Here is a 15,150-nt window from a genome sequence, read left to right as displayed (position 1 = left end):
AAAGTAGCACCAGAATCAGGGCCATTCAAGTGAGAAATTTGAGCCACCTTTGCATACAGCTCCCTGAATTGCACTCTGGGAATTTTGGAATAACAAAGGACATAGACTTCTATCATGAAGTTTAATAAAATTAGCAGGACACATACAATCTGTCATGACCTATGGGTCTTGAACCCAGCTTGTTGACAAGGACCTACTTGGGACCCATGAAAACCAGCCACAGTGTCAGGCTCTGCCCCTGAGGTCCAATTGTTGGAGCCCCAGGGTGGCTGATTGATCCACTGGCCCTACTTAAGCCAGTAGCAGGAACCGGAAACTGTTGAAACAGCTGTGCTCCACTCCTGTCCCCTCTCTGCTCCTCTGCTCCTTTATTTCCTGCCATCCAAGTTGTGGGTCCAGACCTCCAGTTTGTTTCCTGCCTCTGACCTCCTGGTATTCTGACCCAGCCTGATTCTGGTTCCTGATTTGTGGTGCTGATCTCCAGTTTGTCTTCTGCTTCCCATCTCCTAATATCCTGCCTTAGCTTACTTCTGTGTCATGACTGTGGAATCTGGCTCAGACTACTGGGTCAGGCTGCCTATGTCCTGGCTGTGACACAATCCCTAAATGGCCCACAGGTTACAACTGGAGTATTCCATGTACTATGGCCTGGTCTTGTAGTAGTTGTTCATGCAAAACTGCCATTGCTTTTTGTAAGAGTTCAACCAATGTATAATCTGTAACTAGATACTCTGCCTTGAATAAGGCTGTATCACCTCAGGAGCAGAGCAAGGATCCAGTTATGACTCAGAGTCACAGTTCCTCATCTACTCCTCCCTTGCTCTGAGCCGGAGCCAGATTCCACAGTCATACTCTGCCTATGTCCTGGCTGTGACCATGCACATATTCTTCTCTTATTCCACATGCCCTGAAGAGTTCTGTTCCCCAAGAAAAAAGTTCTTATAAAATCTTTCCACTTAAAAGAATATGTGACTTTTGCAAATTTATAGAGCCAAATCCTTGACTTACTAATGCTAGTTATGAGAAGTAAATGGAACAACCTGTGTGAGTAAGACAAGCAGAATCTGGCCTATGATACATTTTTTTAAAAATTAATTGTTTTGCAAATAATAATAAATCCTAAGATTTTAGATTGGGAAGCATATTTAATACTTCTTTGAATGTATATAAAGTGCAATAGATCCTGGAAGTGGCTTAGGGCAATGGAGGGCAGTTAACAAGTATTAATAAGAGCACCAAGGAGTGAAAGAGTGAATTTTTCTTCAGGGCTTGTTCTCTTTCAGGACAGCCTTAGCAAGTATTTTCCTTTCTGTTTGACTTATACATATTGGCATGGTGTAAGAAAAAACATACGCCCTTGGATCTGAATTATAGCCACACGTGGTGCACATTGAAGAGGTTTTTCTCTGTACATGTAAGAAGCAAGTTGACAAAATGCATTCTAGGAAGAAGCTTAACTATTTGTGCACCCATTTTTGGGAATAGGAGAGAAGAAAAAGTGTGAATTATGCAGTCCTCTCAAGCATCACCTAGAAAATCCATGAGGCTAGAATCACACATTTTAACTACAGTGCAATAGAAAAGATCAGTATAGGGATCTTGGTTCATGATTCATTTTTTTAAATTATGATTGGCTTTCTAGCTAGCCTTTTAACAGGTGGAAAAGAAGACACCAGAGTTAAATGATTGCAAACCGAATGAGGAGATACCATGTCACACATTAAGTTCACCTCATATTTTCCTTAGCATAAAGAATGACACATGATATTCCTGGAGAGAAACAAATACGGGGTCATGAAACCTGAGTGTATGTCTGTATTCTTATTAAAACGGATTGTAGCAGAAGTAATTTCTTCTTGAGGAATTACATCTCCCCAAGTCTTAATTTTTCTTGACAGCCACATATCATGGCTTTTATTAGAGGATTTAGAATCAAAGCTGTTATCTTTAGACCTCTTTCATGGAATGAGACATACTATATATTCCTACTTTTAATACTTGAGCAGCTAAACATTTCTGAAAGGATATTAGGATAATTAAGGTAAATAATCAACTAAAACAATAAAACAAAAGTGCTATGGCTTCACACCATTTTTGGTCTATGCAACCAAAAGCAGACAGGTGAAGGATGTTTTGTTTACTTTGATTTTTGTTGTATTATGTGCAGACTAAATTGGTCACAGAAAGCCAGCAGGAAGATGAAGAGGACACCATCACAAGCACTACATGTCAGAGTCACGTAATAGGTACAAAACTATATTTTATATAGGTATTAATGATGCTTTTTTTCCCTGGTAAAACAATGTTTAATCGCAGTAGCTAACCTAGCTACTAAATTGTCCTTTTTAAAAAAGGACTTTCTTTGCATTCGTTTGCCAGTCCAGAGGTACAGATACTGACACCAATTGTGGAGCAAGGTGCTATTCGATGAGTAAGGGTGTTGCAACCTGGCCCAGAGGTTACAACTGGAGTATTCCATGTACTATGGCCTGGTCTTGTAGTAGTTGTTCATGCAAAACTGCCATTGCTTTTTGTAAGAGTTCAACCAATGTATAATCTGTAACTAGATACTCTGCCTTGAATAAGGCTGTATCACCTCAGGAGCAGAGCATGGATCCAGTTCTGACTCAGTCACATCTACTCCTCTACTCATTTACTCCTCCCTTGCTCTGGTAGAGAAAATTACTTCACCTCTTTCTGTGGAGCAGCTCACTCCCATCTCAGCACCCAGCTATCTCCAGTAGGTAGAAGTAGCAAATCCATGGCTCCCCACTCTGCACTTCGTTGCTTCCTCCCTAGCCATTTGCTCACAGCAGGGATTATCAGATGAGTAGACCCTGCTCTTCTCACCACAGCCAGAGTAGCAGAGTCATACTCTGTGCGGCGGAGTAAGAGCTGTGACAATCTAGCACAGACTGAGTGCCAGATACAGCCCCTGTTTAAGCAAGGGTAACTAAAAGGTTTAAATAAATAAGAAAAGAATTACCTCCACTATGTGTTCTTCAGTGGACTAGTACAATTCCTCCTGCTTGCTATTTGATTAGCATGTGCTACCTTTTAATTAGAAATACACAGTCAACATTTCTTAAACTATTTGTTCCCATAAGCTCTGATGCAATAAGTGACATCCCCTTTCACAAGGCCATATTTTGTCCAAGAGCCATTATGTCCGCTTTATGTGGGACACGAGGATTCTGCAATGGCCATTTCAACTCCCTGTGCTGCCGGAGACCACAGCATAGGGTAGAATCTGACTTAGTCTTTCCAGGGTACTGTTAGGGATTATGCCAGGAAGAAGCACTTTTCAAGTTGGCCTGTCAAGCTGTCTTGCAGTGTCTCAAGAGCATGAGGACCAGCCTCAAGGCAGACTGTGAAGAAGCAGGGCACAAACCCCAATTCGTCTGTGAGTTCTATAGTTAGATTTCACCAACCAAGGATCATGTGCAGACTCCCCAAGCACTACAACAGCCTTAACATGCAGTCACAGACAGTCCCCTGGGGCACTCCAATCAATCTTGTCACCTAGGTAAGCCTGCCTTTGTGATAGATGGCCCCTTACACCAAAAATCACAACAATATTCAAGTTAATCCCAGTCCCAAAGGACCAATCACTTACTGCGGGTTAATTGCACTTGAGATCTCACACCAAAGACAACGCTTGTATCCAATCCTGTAATAAACTATCTAAAAATTGATTAACTAGGAAAAGGAAATAAGAACATTATTTACAAGGTTAAAGCAGGTAAACATATAGACACAAAAATGAGTTCCAGTCTTAACTTTCAAAACGTAATAGAAGCTTCTATAATAAGCAGGCGCTATATGTCCTTTAGGACTAACCCAGGCCAACCACTGGGGAGCTTTTGCTTATGCTTAGTAATCCTTGCCTCTCAGAGGGGGAGTGGGGGAGATAGCTCAGTGGTTTGAGCATTGGCCTGCTAAACCCAGGATTGTGAGTTCAATCCTTGAGGGGGCCACTTAGGGATCTGGGGCAAAATCAGTACTTGGTCCTGCTAGTGAAGGCAGGGGGCTGGACTCAATGACCTTTCAAGGTCCCTTCCAGTTCTAGGAGATGGGATATCTCCATTAAATTTAATTTAAATTTAGAGTCCAAGCAGCATAAAAGATACAGTTTCTCCTTCTTAGGGCTTTTTATTCCTTCCCCTGTTCTGCTTCAAGTTGCAAGTTCAGCTGCTGGGAGGAATTCAGTTGCACATCTCCTCTTCGTGGGGGCGGAGGGGGGAGCAATCAATAAAGTCTTTTGTCCTCTGATGTTCCACAACGATTTGTCTGGTGTTGGTGGACCTTCTTTGGTTGGGCAGGAGATAACACCTCCTATGGCAAACTAGTATTTCACACTTGCCTAATACTTCTCTCCTGTTGGGTGATTTACAGTTACAGACCAAACACTTAAATATTACTTTATAACATGAGACACTGTAAGTGAGATTAATGCATGCAGCAATTGACAAGCATTTCATGAACTCTGAACACTAAACACATTTGTATAACTCTAATACTTGTTGTAACAACACTAACACACAGGTGAGCCAGATTGGTTCCAGTTATGTATTAGTCAGTGTTCAGCTGACACCTAGGGGCCTTGGCATGACCTGGCACCTAGTCCGCCAGTGTTACAACTCCCATTCCCCACAAGGTTTATAGCCTGAGGGGAGACAAAGTCATCAGATCATGCCATGCTGTAACACTAATTCTAAATTATGTCTGTCTTCTCTGCAGTTGTGCTGGGGTGGGCAGAAGGGGCTCTTTAAACTTTCACCTCTGTAATTCATGCCTGCAGGGCCAGCCATAATTTGGCCCTGATTGTAACAGTCACAGTTTGACCCTGTGACTAATACTTAAGAGACGCCCAGGCTCCCGGGTGCAGGTGTAGATTACAACCATTAATGGCTGAGGACCCATTGGTTGTGGTTTCTTTAAAAATGTTTTGTTTTATCATCACTATGGTAAGTGGATTCTAATGATAATTCATGCTGCTAGGTTTTGGAGATTAAATATTGTGACTCTCGACTTGTTTGCAAGGCTATGAGCTTGGTGGTTACTAAACAAAATTCTAATAACTCTTGAGATCAAACTTTAATCAACTACATTTTGCCCATTGGCAGGAACAGATGAAGACAACCTGGGGTCTTAAGCACGCCACAACCTGTCCCCTATGACTTCACCCGTCAGGCCCCAGCTCCCCCTGCTCGGTGGTTCTCATCTCCCCCTCCTCCATGGAGTGATAGCGTCGGGGAGGGAGGGGGGAGCTCCTTTCCACACAAGGCTGGCAGCAGTGGTCCCTCAGCATCCTAGAAGAGGCAGGTGTGGCAGCAGGAGGAACCCCTGTGTTTACTTCAGCCACAGGTTGCCCTAGTTATATTCCCTTTTATCTCTTATATGTATTGGCTGGGCCTGCTGCTCAACCTCCTGCCATATGCACAACTCTCTGCTAAGGTGGTGTTGGTGGAGCTCCCAGAGAAGTGAGTTAACACCTTATTGAGATGCAAGGGGATGTTCATACCTCTATGCTATTTTTTCAGCCTACCTGCAGACTTCAGCAGGTGTCCTTGCATCAGTTACATTAGGGTCACATTTTCAAGCTTTTTCTCACAACTATGTGGGCTAGAAATCTGTTTCTATTTGTTAATGAAAGGTGATCATGCATTCATCAGGTTACTCCAGGGCCTAGGTGTGGGCCTATAGTGCCTCTGCCTTGGCTAGTCCCCAGTCTTGGACATTCATCTGTGGGAATCCTATAAAGTAGGCTTTATCTCTTTCTGCGTGTTTTATTATATTACTATAAGGTGGGTGCACTACAGGTTGAACGATTGTATTCAAAGTATAGTTATGAATGGTTCACTGTCAAACTGGGAGGGCATAGCTACTGGAGTGTGCAGGGGGTCTGTCTTGGGTCCAGTACTATTCAATGACTTGCATAATCAAGTAGAGGGTTGAAATTTCCAGATGACTCCAAGCTGGGTGGGGTTCCATGCACTGTGGAGAACAAAATTAGAATTCAAAATGAGCTTGAAAAATTACAGAATTGGATCCGAAATCAATACAATTAAATTCCAATAAAGACAAGTGTAAACTACTACAATCTGGGAAGGAAAAATCAAATGCACAACTACAAAATGGGGAATAACTGGCTAGACAGTAGGACTGCTGAAAAGGCTCTGGGGGGTTATAGTGAATCACAAATTGATTATGCGTCAACAGTGTGATGCAGTTGTGAAAAAAGGCTATTGTCATTCTTGGTTGTATTAACAGGAGCATCATATGTAAGACGAAGGGAAAGTGTAGGACCCTTACTGAATGGGGGAGGCAATCTAGCGACAGATGATGTGGAAAAAGCTGAAGTACTGAATGCTTTTTTTTGCCTCGGTCTTCACAGACAAAGTCAGCTTCCAGACTGCTGCACTGGGAAACGCAGTTTGGGGAGGAGGTGGGCAGCCCTCAATGGTGAAAGAACAGGTTAAGGACTATTTAGAAAAGCTGGACATGCACAAGTCCATGGGTCCAGATCTAATGCATCCAAGGGTGCTGAGGGAGTTGGCTGATGTGATTGCAGAGCCATTGGGCACTATCTTTGAAAATTTGTGGCGATCAGGGGAGGTCCCGGATGATTGGAAAAAGGCAAATATAGTGCCCATATTTAAAAAAGGGAAGAAAGAGAAACCGGGGAACTACAGACTGGTGAGCCTCACTTCAGTCCCTGGCAAAATCTTGGAGAAGGTCCTCAAGGAATCCAATTTGAAGCACTTGGAGGAGAGGAAGGTCATCAGGAACAGTTAGCATGGATTCACCAAGGGCAAGTCATTCCTGACCAACCTGATTGCCTTCTATGATGTAATAACTGGCACTGTGGATATGGGGAAAGCAGTGGATGTGATCTATCTTGACTTTAGCAAAGCTTTTGATATGGTCACCCACAGTATTCTTGCCAGCAAGTTACAAAAGTATGGATTGGATGAATGGACTATAAGGTGGATATAAAGCTGGCTAGATAGTTGGGCTCAATGGGTAGTGATCAACGGCTCAATGGGTAGTTGGCAGCCAGTATCAAATGGAGTGCCCCAGAGGTCGGTCTTGGGGCCAGTTTTGTCAACATTTTTATTAATGATCTGGATGATGGGATTAATTGCACCCTCAGCAAGTTCGCAGATGACACTAAGGTGCGGGGAGAGGTAGATACGCTGGAAGGTAGGGATAGGGTCCAGAGTGACCTAGACAAATTGGAGGATTGGTCCAAAAAAAATCTAATGAGTCCTGCACTTAGGAAGGAAGGATCCCATGCACCACTACAGGCTGGGGACTGACTGGCTATACAGCAGTTCTGCAGAAAAGGACCTGGGGATTACAGTGGACGAGATGCTGATTATGAGTCAGCAGTGTGCCCTCATTGCCAAGAAGGCCAACGGCATATTGGGCTGTATTAGTAGTAGCATTGCCAGCAGATCGAGGGAAGTGATTATTCCCCTCTATTCAGCACTGGTGAGGCCCCACCTGGAGTATTGCATCCAGTGTTGGTCCCCCCACTACAGAAGGGATGTGAACAAATTGGAGGGAGTCCAGCGGAGAGCAACGAAAATGATTAGGGGGTTGAGGTACATGACTTATGCGGAGAGGCTAAGGGAATGGGGTTATTTAGTCTGCAGAAAAGAAGAGTGAGGGGGGATTTGATAGAAGCCTTCAACTACTTGAAGGGTGTTTCCAAAGAGGACAGAGCTCGGCTGTTCTCAGTGGTGGCAGATGACAGAACAAGAAGCAATGGTCTCAAGTTGCAGTGGAGGAGGTTCGATATTAGGAAAAACTATTTCACTAGGAGGGTGGTGAAGCACTGGCATGGGTTACCTAGGGAGGTTGTCGAATCTCCATCCTTAAAGGTTTTTAAGGCCCAGCTTGACAAAGCCCTGGCTGGGATGAGTTAGTGGGTGTTGGTCCTGCTTTGAGCAGGGCATTGGACTAGATGACCTCCTGAGGTCTCTTCCAACCCTGATATTCTATGATTCTAAGACCTGGAGGTAATTGTCCTGCTCTACTTGGCACTGGTGAGGCTTTAGCTGGAGTACTGTGTCCAGTTCTAGGTGCCAAACTTTAGAAAGCATATGGACAAATTGAGAATCTCAGAGGGAAGCAACAAAAGTGATAAAGGGTTTTAAAAGCCTTGCTTCTGAGGAAAGGTTAAAAAAACTAGTCATGTTTAGTCTTAAGAAAAGACTGACCTACAGTTCTCAAATGGTTCATGGGAGTGCCCACGCTCCAACCCTCCACCTGTAAGTCTGCTGACAACTGCTTACCCTGACCCATGGAGCCTCCAGTGTGAGGCTTTGCCCCTTAAGGTCAAATTGGCAGAGTCCCAGAGCCTGCTGGCTATACATAAGCCACCAGCAGGAACAGGAAACTGTCCAAACAACAGGGATGCACCCTGCTGTGGACTGTGTCCCTTCCTGTGCCTGCCCTCCCCCACCCCAGCTAGATTTCCTGGCATCCCAACCTGGCAAGACTCCAAGTACCTGACTCAGAGTGTTGATCTCGTTTGTCTCCTGCTTCTGACCTCTCAGTATCCCAACCCAGCCAACTCTTGACTCCTGTCTAACGACTGCAGACCCTGGCTCTGACTGCTAAGTCTGGCTGCCCACAACCTGGCTGTGACAGCTTGTTTGGACCATAGTAATCCTGCAGGACTGAGCCTGATGTGAGAAGGATGGACCCAGCAACACTACTGTGGCCACCAGTAGCATCGAACTCACACAAATGAGCCCTCTGCCTCCAGGTGGATAGTCAAGTCCTGCAGGCCCAAGTTGTGCAGCTGACCTTGGACAATCAATGGCTGTAGGAGCAAGTAAGGCAACTCATAGCTGAGAACACCATGCTGTGAAGATGGCCTGCAGTGTCTTGCCCTGAACATGGACCTGGAATACCCTTGCCTGAATGGTTCAATGGGAATCACCAGTGGTTCTGGGGTTTCATGAGCCAAAGCTGCCTTCTGTTTCTGATGTGTCCCCAAACCTATGTGTTCTGGGGTGGTTGCCCCACACCAGGAAGAGGAAGGGTTAAAGCAGGCCAGAGGGAGCCTGAGCAGAACCCTCTAATTAGAGGAGGGCTCACTAAGCGAGCCAATTGGGAGGTGGCTTGTTGCAGTGGCCAATCAAGGCCAGCAGGGGCCATATATAAAGGACTGCTCAGCAGAGCAGAGGGCAGTCTCTCCCTGGCCTGCTAGGGAGAAGGACTGGCTGCTTAGGAGCATCAGGGCTAGAGAAGTGCTGGACCGGCTAGCAGAGCAGAAGGAACTTCTGGCTGACTGCTGCCAGACTGAGGCCCTGGAGGAAGGGCAGACTAGACTGGTGACTGCAGTAGTCCACTGAGGCGAGTGACTGGACCCTTGACCTACATATTCTCAAGACCCATGATTTCCTTAATGCAGTTAGCCACCAGGACCTGCTTGAGGTCATCCACTCTGCCTCTGTCTATGGAATTCCACCCAACAAGCTGGCCATTATCAACTGAGAACCACATGACACCCGGGAGGGAATTGTGTTTATGAGGGACCCCATCTATGTTTCCTCAAGGATCAGCAAGAGTGGCAGTTCTTCAACTGTGCCATAATTCCACCTTCGCAGGACACTTAGGGCAATACAAAATCCAATGATTAATGTCCCATTTCTTCTGTTGGCTCCAAATACGCCCCACAATAAAGACCTTTGTAGGTGTTTGCCCACACCAGCATCCCTCACCAGAAACCCTACAGTCTCCTCCAATGTCTGGACACCCCATCTCAGCCCTGGGAGGCCATTTCTTTGGATTACCAGAATCCATTGGTTTCACAAGCATCCTGACAGTGGTATATCGCATTTCTAAGATGGCTCACTTCATTCCCTGCACAGGTTTACCCTCAGCAGAGGAAACCACCCACCTCTGGATAAACAATATAGTCCATCTTCATGGCCTCCCAGATCATGTCATCTCCAGCTGGGGGGCCACAGTTTACTGCCTGCTTCTGGCATGAGGCCCTGTGTTATTAGGAGTTCACGTGCAGCTGTCCTTTGCCTACCATCCTCAGTCAAACAATACTTAAGATGCTTCATCAGCCATCACTAGGGTCACTGGTCTCCACTGCTACCCTATGCAGAGTTCTTGTGCAATAGTGAAGACCATGCATCTACAGGCCATAGCCCTTTCTTCATCAACCATGGGTACCACCCACAACTACCCACATCCTCACCCAACCCATCTGCCTCAGACCTAATACAATGTATCCATCACATCCAAGAGGACATGAAAGGATACCTCAGAAGACAAAGGAGGACTACAAAAGAAATGCAGAGAAGCATCAACAACAGGGTCCTTCCATAGATGAAAAGGTTTTGCTTTCAATAGACAGACAGACCATGCCAGAAACTAAACTATCATCTCCTTGGCCAGTACTAGGTTTGGCAACTAATCAACCTGATCACTTTCGAGCTGCAGCTCCCTCAGTCTCTTAGAGTCCACCCGGTATTCCATGTCTCACTTCTAAAACCATACATCAAGAACACATTTCCCCATACAGACCATGCAATGCCCCCACTGGGTCACAAGAGAAATCCATTGTTCATGAAGTCAAGTGGGAAAATTATGGTACCTGATTGACAGGAAAGGTTATAGTCAAGAGGAACACACTTGGGAGCCAGCTGAAAACATTCATGCTCCCGCCCTGTTTCGGGCCTTCCATAGGATGGGGTGGGCAAACTTTTTGGCTCGAGGGCCACATCTGGGTATGGAAACTGCAGGCCATGAATGCTCATGAAATTGGGGTTGGAGTGTAGGAGGGGGTGAGGGCTCCGGCTGGAGGTGCGGGCTCTGGGGTGGAGCTGGGGATGAGGGATTTGGGGTGTAGGAGGGTACTCTAGGCTGGGACCGAGAGGTTTCAGAAGGCAGGAGGGGGATCAGGGCTGGGGCAGGGGGTTGGAGCATGGGGGGTGAGGGATCTGGCTGGGGGTGTGGACTCTGGGGTGGGACCAGAAATGAGGAGTTCAGGGTGTGGGAGGGGGCTCCGGGCTGGGGCAGGGGGTTGGGGTGTGTGTGTGAGGGGCTGAGGGCTCTGGCTGGAGGCACAAGCTCTGGTGTGGGGCTGGAGCTGGGGGGGGTTGGGGTGAAGGAGGGTGCTCTGGGCTGGGATCAAGGGATTCTGAGGGCGGGAGGGGGATCAGGGCTGGGGCAGGGGGTGGGAGCGTGAGCGGGGCTTAGGGGTGCAGGCTCTGGGCAGCGCTTACCTCAAGCAGCTCCCAGAAGCAATGGCATGTCCCCCATGGCTCCTACACAGAGGCACGGCCAGGTAGCTCTGCGTGCTGCGCTGTCCACAGGCACCACCCGTGCAGCTCCCATTTGCCGCAGTTCCCAGCCAATGGGAGATGCGGGGGCAGTGCTTAGGCAGGGGCAGTGTACAGAGCCCCCTGACTGCCCCTAAACATAGGAGCCAGAGGAGGAATATGCCGCTGCTTTCGGGAGCTGTGCAGTGCCGCAGCACGTGCATGGGAAGCGGCCCCCGACCTGGAACGCAAGAGCGGTGCAAGCCCCAGATCTCGCTCCCCAGCAGGAGCTCGAGGGCCAGATTAAATTGGCTGGTGGGCTGGCTGTGGCCCGCGGGCCGTAGTTTGCCCATCCCTGCCATAGGAGATACCCTGAGAAACCTGGACCAAACCTCAAGGGAAGTGGGGTATGTTATAACCCATAGGTCTCAAACTTGGGGCAATAAGGCTTATGGGAGTAGTCATGCTCCAACCCTCCACCAGGCAGACTGTTGACAATTGCTTACCTGGGTCCAATGACACCCAGACCCAGTGTGAGGCTTCACCCAGGAGGTCCAACTGGCAGAGTCCCAGAGCAGCAGATTGGCCCGCTGGCCCTACTTAAGCCAGCAGCAAGAACAGGAAGGTGTTTGAACCACTGGCCTCTGTGCTGCTCTGGACTGTGTGTGCCTTGTGCTTCCTGCTGCTGCTCCCCTGGCTTGGTTTCCTGGCATCCCAACTCAGTGTGACTCCTGGCATCTGACTTGTGGTCTTGATCTCCAGTTGTCTCCTGCCTCTGACCTCCTGGTATACTGACCCAGCTGACACTTGACCCTGTCTCATGACTGTGGACTCTGGCTCAGACTACTAGGGTTGGCTGCTCACGAGAGGGCAATGACAAGGGAGACCTATTAAGTCTTCCAATATGCTAATGGACGTTATAAAGAGGATGGTGATCAATTGTTCACTGTGCCCATAGAAGGTAAGAACAAGAAGTAATGGGCTTAATCTGCAGCAGGAGAGATTTAGGTGTAATATAGGTAGAAAGTTTTTCCTGACAAGGGTAGTTAAGTTCTGGACGAGGCTTCCCAGGGAGTTTGTGGAATTCCTGTCATTGGAGGTTTATAAGAACAGATTGAACAAACACCTGTCAGGGATGCCCTATGTTTACTTGGCACAGAGGGCTTAGGGGTGCAGGCTCTGGGCAGCGCTTACCTCAAACACTTGATGACCTCTTGAGATCCCTTCTGGCCCTACATTTCTGTGAGTCTGAGAATTTGTTTTATTTTTTTCCATATAAACTAAAGGTTATGTTTGCACTGCAACTGGGAAGTGCTATTTCCAGTGCGGAGAGACAGATACACACTAGCTCTATTTGAGCAAGTGAGCTAAAACTAGCAGTGCGGCTGCAGCTGCTCAGGCTAACCACCCAAGTCTGTATTGTAGAGGCTGCCACTGTGCCACTACGGCTCCACGGCTATTTTTAACAAGCGAGCTTGAGCAGATCTAGCATGTATCCGTCTACCCAGGCTGGAAATCAAACCTCCCAGTTGCAGCGTAGAGTCACCTTATATGTAAATAAGCTGCTGATGGTATATAGGCGGCTTGGGACTCAGTCTCGGGCACTCCTGAATGGGAAGCCTGGCTCTGTCTCAGTTTCATGGTATAGCCATGAATAAGTCACTTAAATTATCTGGGTAACATCGTCACTCCTGCTCTGGCCCTTCAATGCTGGGTAAAAGCACCAGAGCAGCACAAAGGGGCTCTAAAAAACCCAGATCTGCCCCAGGGGAGGATTTTCCCAGTACAGGCACTGTGATGGTCAACGGTAAGGCAGCCGTCTGAGGACCTCTTCATAGGCTCTGGTATAGGGGGTATGCCAAGAGTGACAGAGGGCTTGTCTGTATGTGATGCTGTGGAGATTCCAGGCAGCACTGCAGTGATTCCAAGCCAGTCCTGCGTTTCATAGAGCACCCCCAGGAATCGGTCGTAAACTAGGCTCCCGACACAGCTGAGGATCCAGGAATGCAAAGGTGGCTTAAAGCCACTTTAGCCACCTCCTCCCCTTGGGCTGGCACAGAAACCACCCTCTGTCTGTTCCCTGTTGTTAAAATGTACAGACCTGTCTTTCAGGGTTTGTTGTGAGGATTCATCAGTTAATGTCATAGAGGTCTTAGAAGATGCAAGGCAGTGCACTCTATAGGTGTCATTGTTACATAAAAGATGGAGTACATAGAAGGGCCCTAAGCAATGGTTTTGTTTTTTAGTGTTAGCAAGCTGGCCCCAATTCAGGAAAGAACGTAAACATGCTACTTTTCATTTACTTCGTAGCCCAACTGAAAGATATGCTCAACCATCCTTCCTGCATAGAGATGCTTACCTGAATCAAGGCTTTGCTGTGTTTTATGCTCCTCTTATGCTAGTCTGTTCCCATGTTGGTATTTTTGCTGCCAGCTCTCAGCATGATTCTCTATGGATACCAGACTCCAGCAGGTCTGCGTTACATACATTCTGTTTCTGACTTTCTCAGCAGTCATTTCAAAACCATAATTTAAAGTTTATTATGGTGAGTTGTTGTGTAGCTACATTGTAATGAACCTGGCATACTGTCATTTTTCTTCTATGCTCTAACTGAAGGAACTAAAATCTTACAAAACGGAACTGAATGAGTTGAAGAAAAAAGACATTCTTTACTATAGTTGTAAATGTAAAATGCTTAAATTGGTATCAGTTCTGCACAATTAGCTAATATGCAAGATAGATAATATTTTACAGCCTTCAAACTTGGCAGTATGTAAGACAACTCTGATTCATCATTTTCTAATAATTAGATCCTCCTGAACCTGTCAAACAAATAACATGTAAACTATCAGTTGCTAATCTTTTATTATTAGGCATTTGATCTAAATAGATTTAAAGATATAGACGCTTTGGGTTAGCCAAAAAAGAGGAGAATGTGGAATGTGTATTAATAATAATTAGAACATTTTCTCTTTATATTGCACCCGCATCCAAGGACCATTCAGTGCTTTACATACATTAATTAAGACTCTTAACCCTTCTTTTGGGCAGATAAGTATTATTATACCTATTTTATTGATAGGGTAATTTGTGAGATAGGTATATGATATAATAAAGCTATGGTCAGTCTGCTAGTGATTAACAGAGCACAGAACAGAATCCAGAACACTTTACCGCTCAATCCCCTTCTCTAACTAGGAGTTCTTGCTCCTTCTCTTAATCTAACTAAAACACAGCATCTCACAAGCCTGCATAGTGTAATTGTTTCTGTGTTTTATTTCCAGTATGCCATTGGTTGGGCTAAATCATTGTGGGACAAAGGCTGTAAAGTAATAGTTACAGCTCTTGGGGAAGCATTATCCTACTACAGCAGTGGCCCTTGTTGTTTATGTTGAGTATTTGATCTGAAGTGCAGAACCATGCAAAAATTAATGAGAAAAAAGTTTTGGGCAAAGGCTCAGGTCAGTTTCTCTAGCTAAATTAATCCAACATTAATTGGCAGACTCTAGAGATGTTGATATGTCAATAATGCAGAGGGTGGGAAGCTAACAAATGGTTGAAAGGGGCTTAAGGAAGTCTCAAGCTAGACAGAGGGTTGGACATCCAAACTATTAAGTAGCATTAAAAATGCATTATAGACTTAGGTTTTTTGTGACAGAATAAAAATATACTCAGGTCAAGGTTTCATTTATAGTTCTGCTGTACTATGGTGCTCAATTCCATTAAAGTTCTCGATAATCATCTCTACCTTATAGGAGGCACTTTCCTATACCATCATTTTTTGCTTTCCAAGAACAACCTTGCAGAAAGGTTCTGCGGTTTAATTTAAAGGTAATCTGATCAAAAAAAGGAAGGT

General features: G+C 46.0%; 1 protein-coding gene across 7 annotated transcripts in view; it reads left to right on the top strand.

The window, feature by feature from the left end:
• The window catches only part of NCKAP5 (NCK associated protein 5), a 605,695-nt gene that overhangs the window by 529,902 nt on the left and 60,643 nt on the right, over positions 1 to 15,150 (top strand). For all 7 annotated transcript variants that reach the window (XM_042855509.2, XM_065560497.1, XM_065560500.1 and 4 more), the window contains one exon: positions 2,168 to 2,246. In XM_042855509.2, coding sequence (XP_042711443.2) covers positions 2,168 to 2,246 — 79 coding nt within the window. The remainder of the gene's footprint in view (positions 1 to 2,167; positions 2,247 to 15,150) is intronic.

The sequence above is a fragment of the Chrysemys picta genome, chromosome 11 (genome assembly GCF_011386835.1).
Source record: "Chrysemys picta bellii isolate R12L10 chromosome 11, ASM1138683v2, whole genome shotgun sequence".
NCBI classification, from domain to species: Eukaryota; Metazoa; Chordata; order Testudines; family Emydidae; genus Chrysemys; species Chrysemys picta.
The sequence above is the reverse complement of the archived record's forward strand: the minus strand, read 5'-3'. Positions and strand labels throughout refer to the sequence as shown.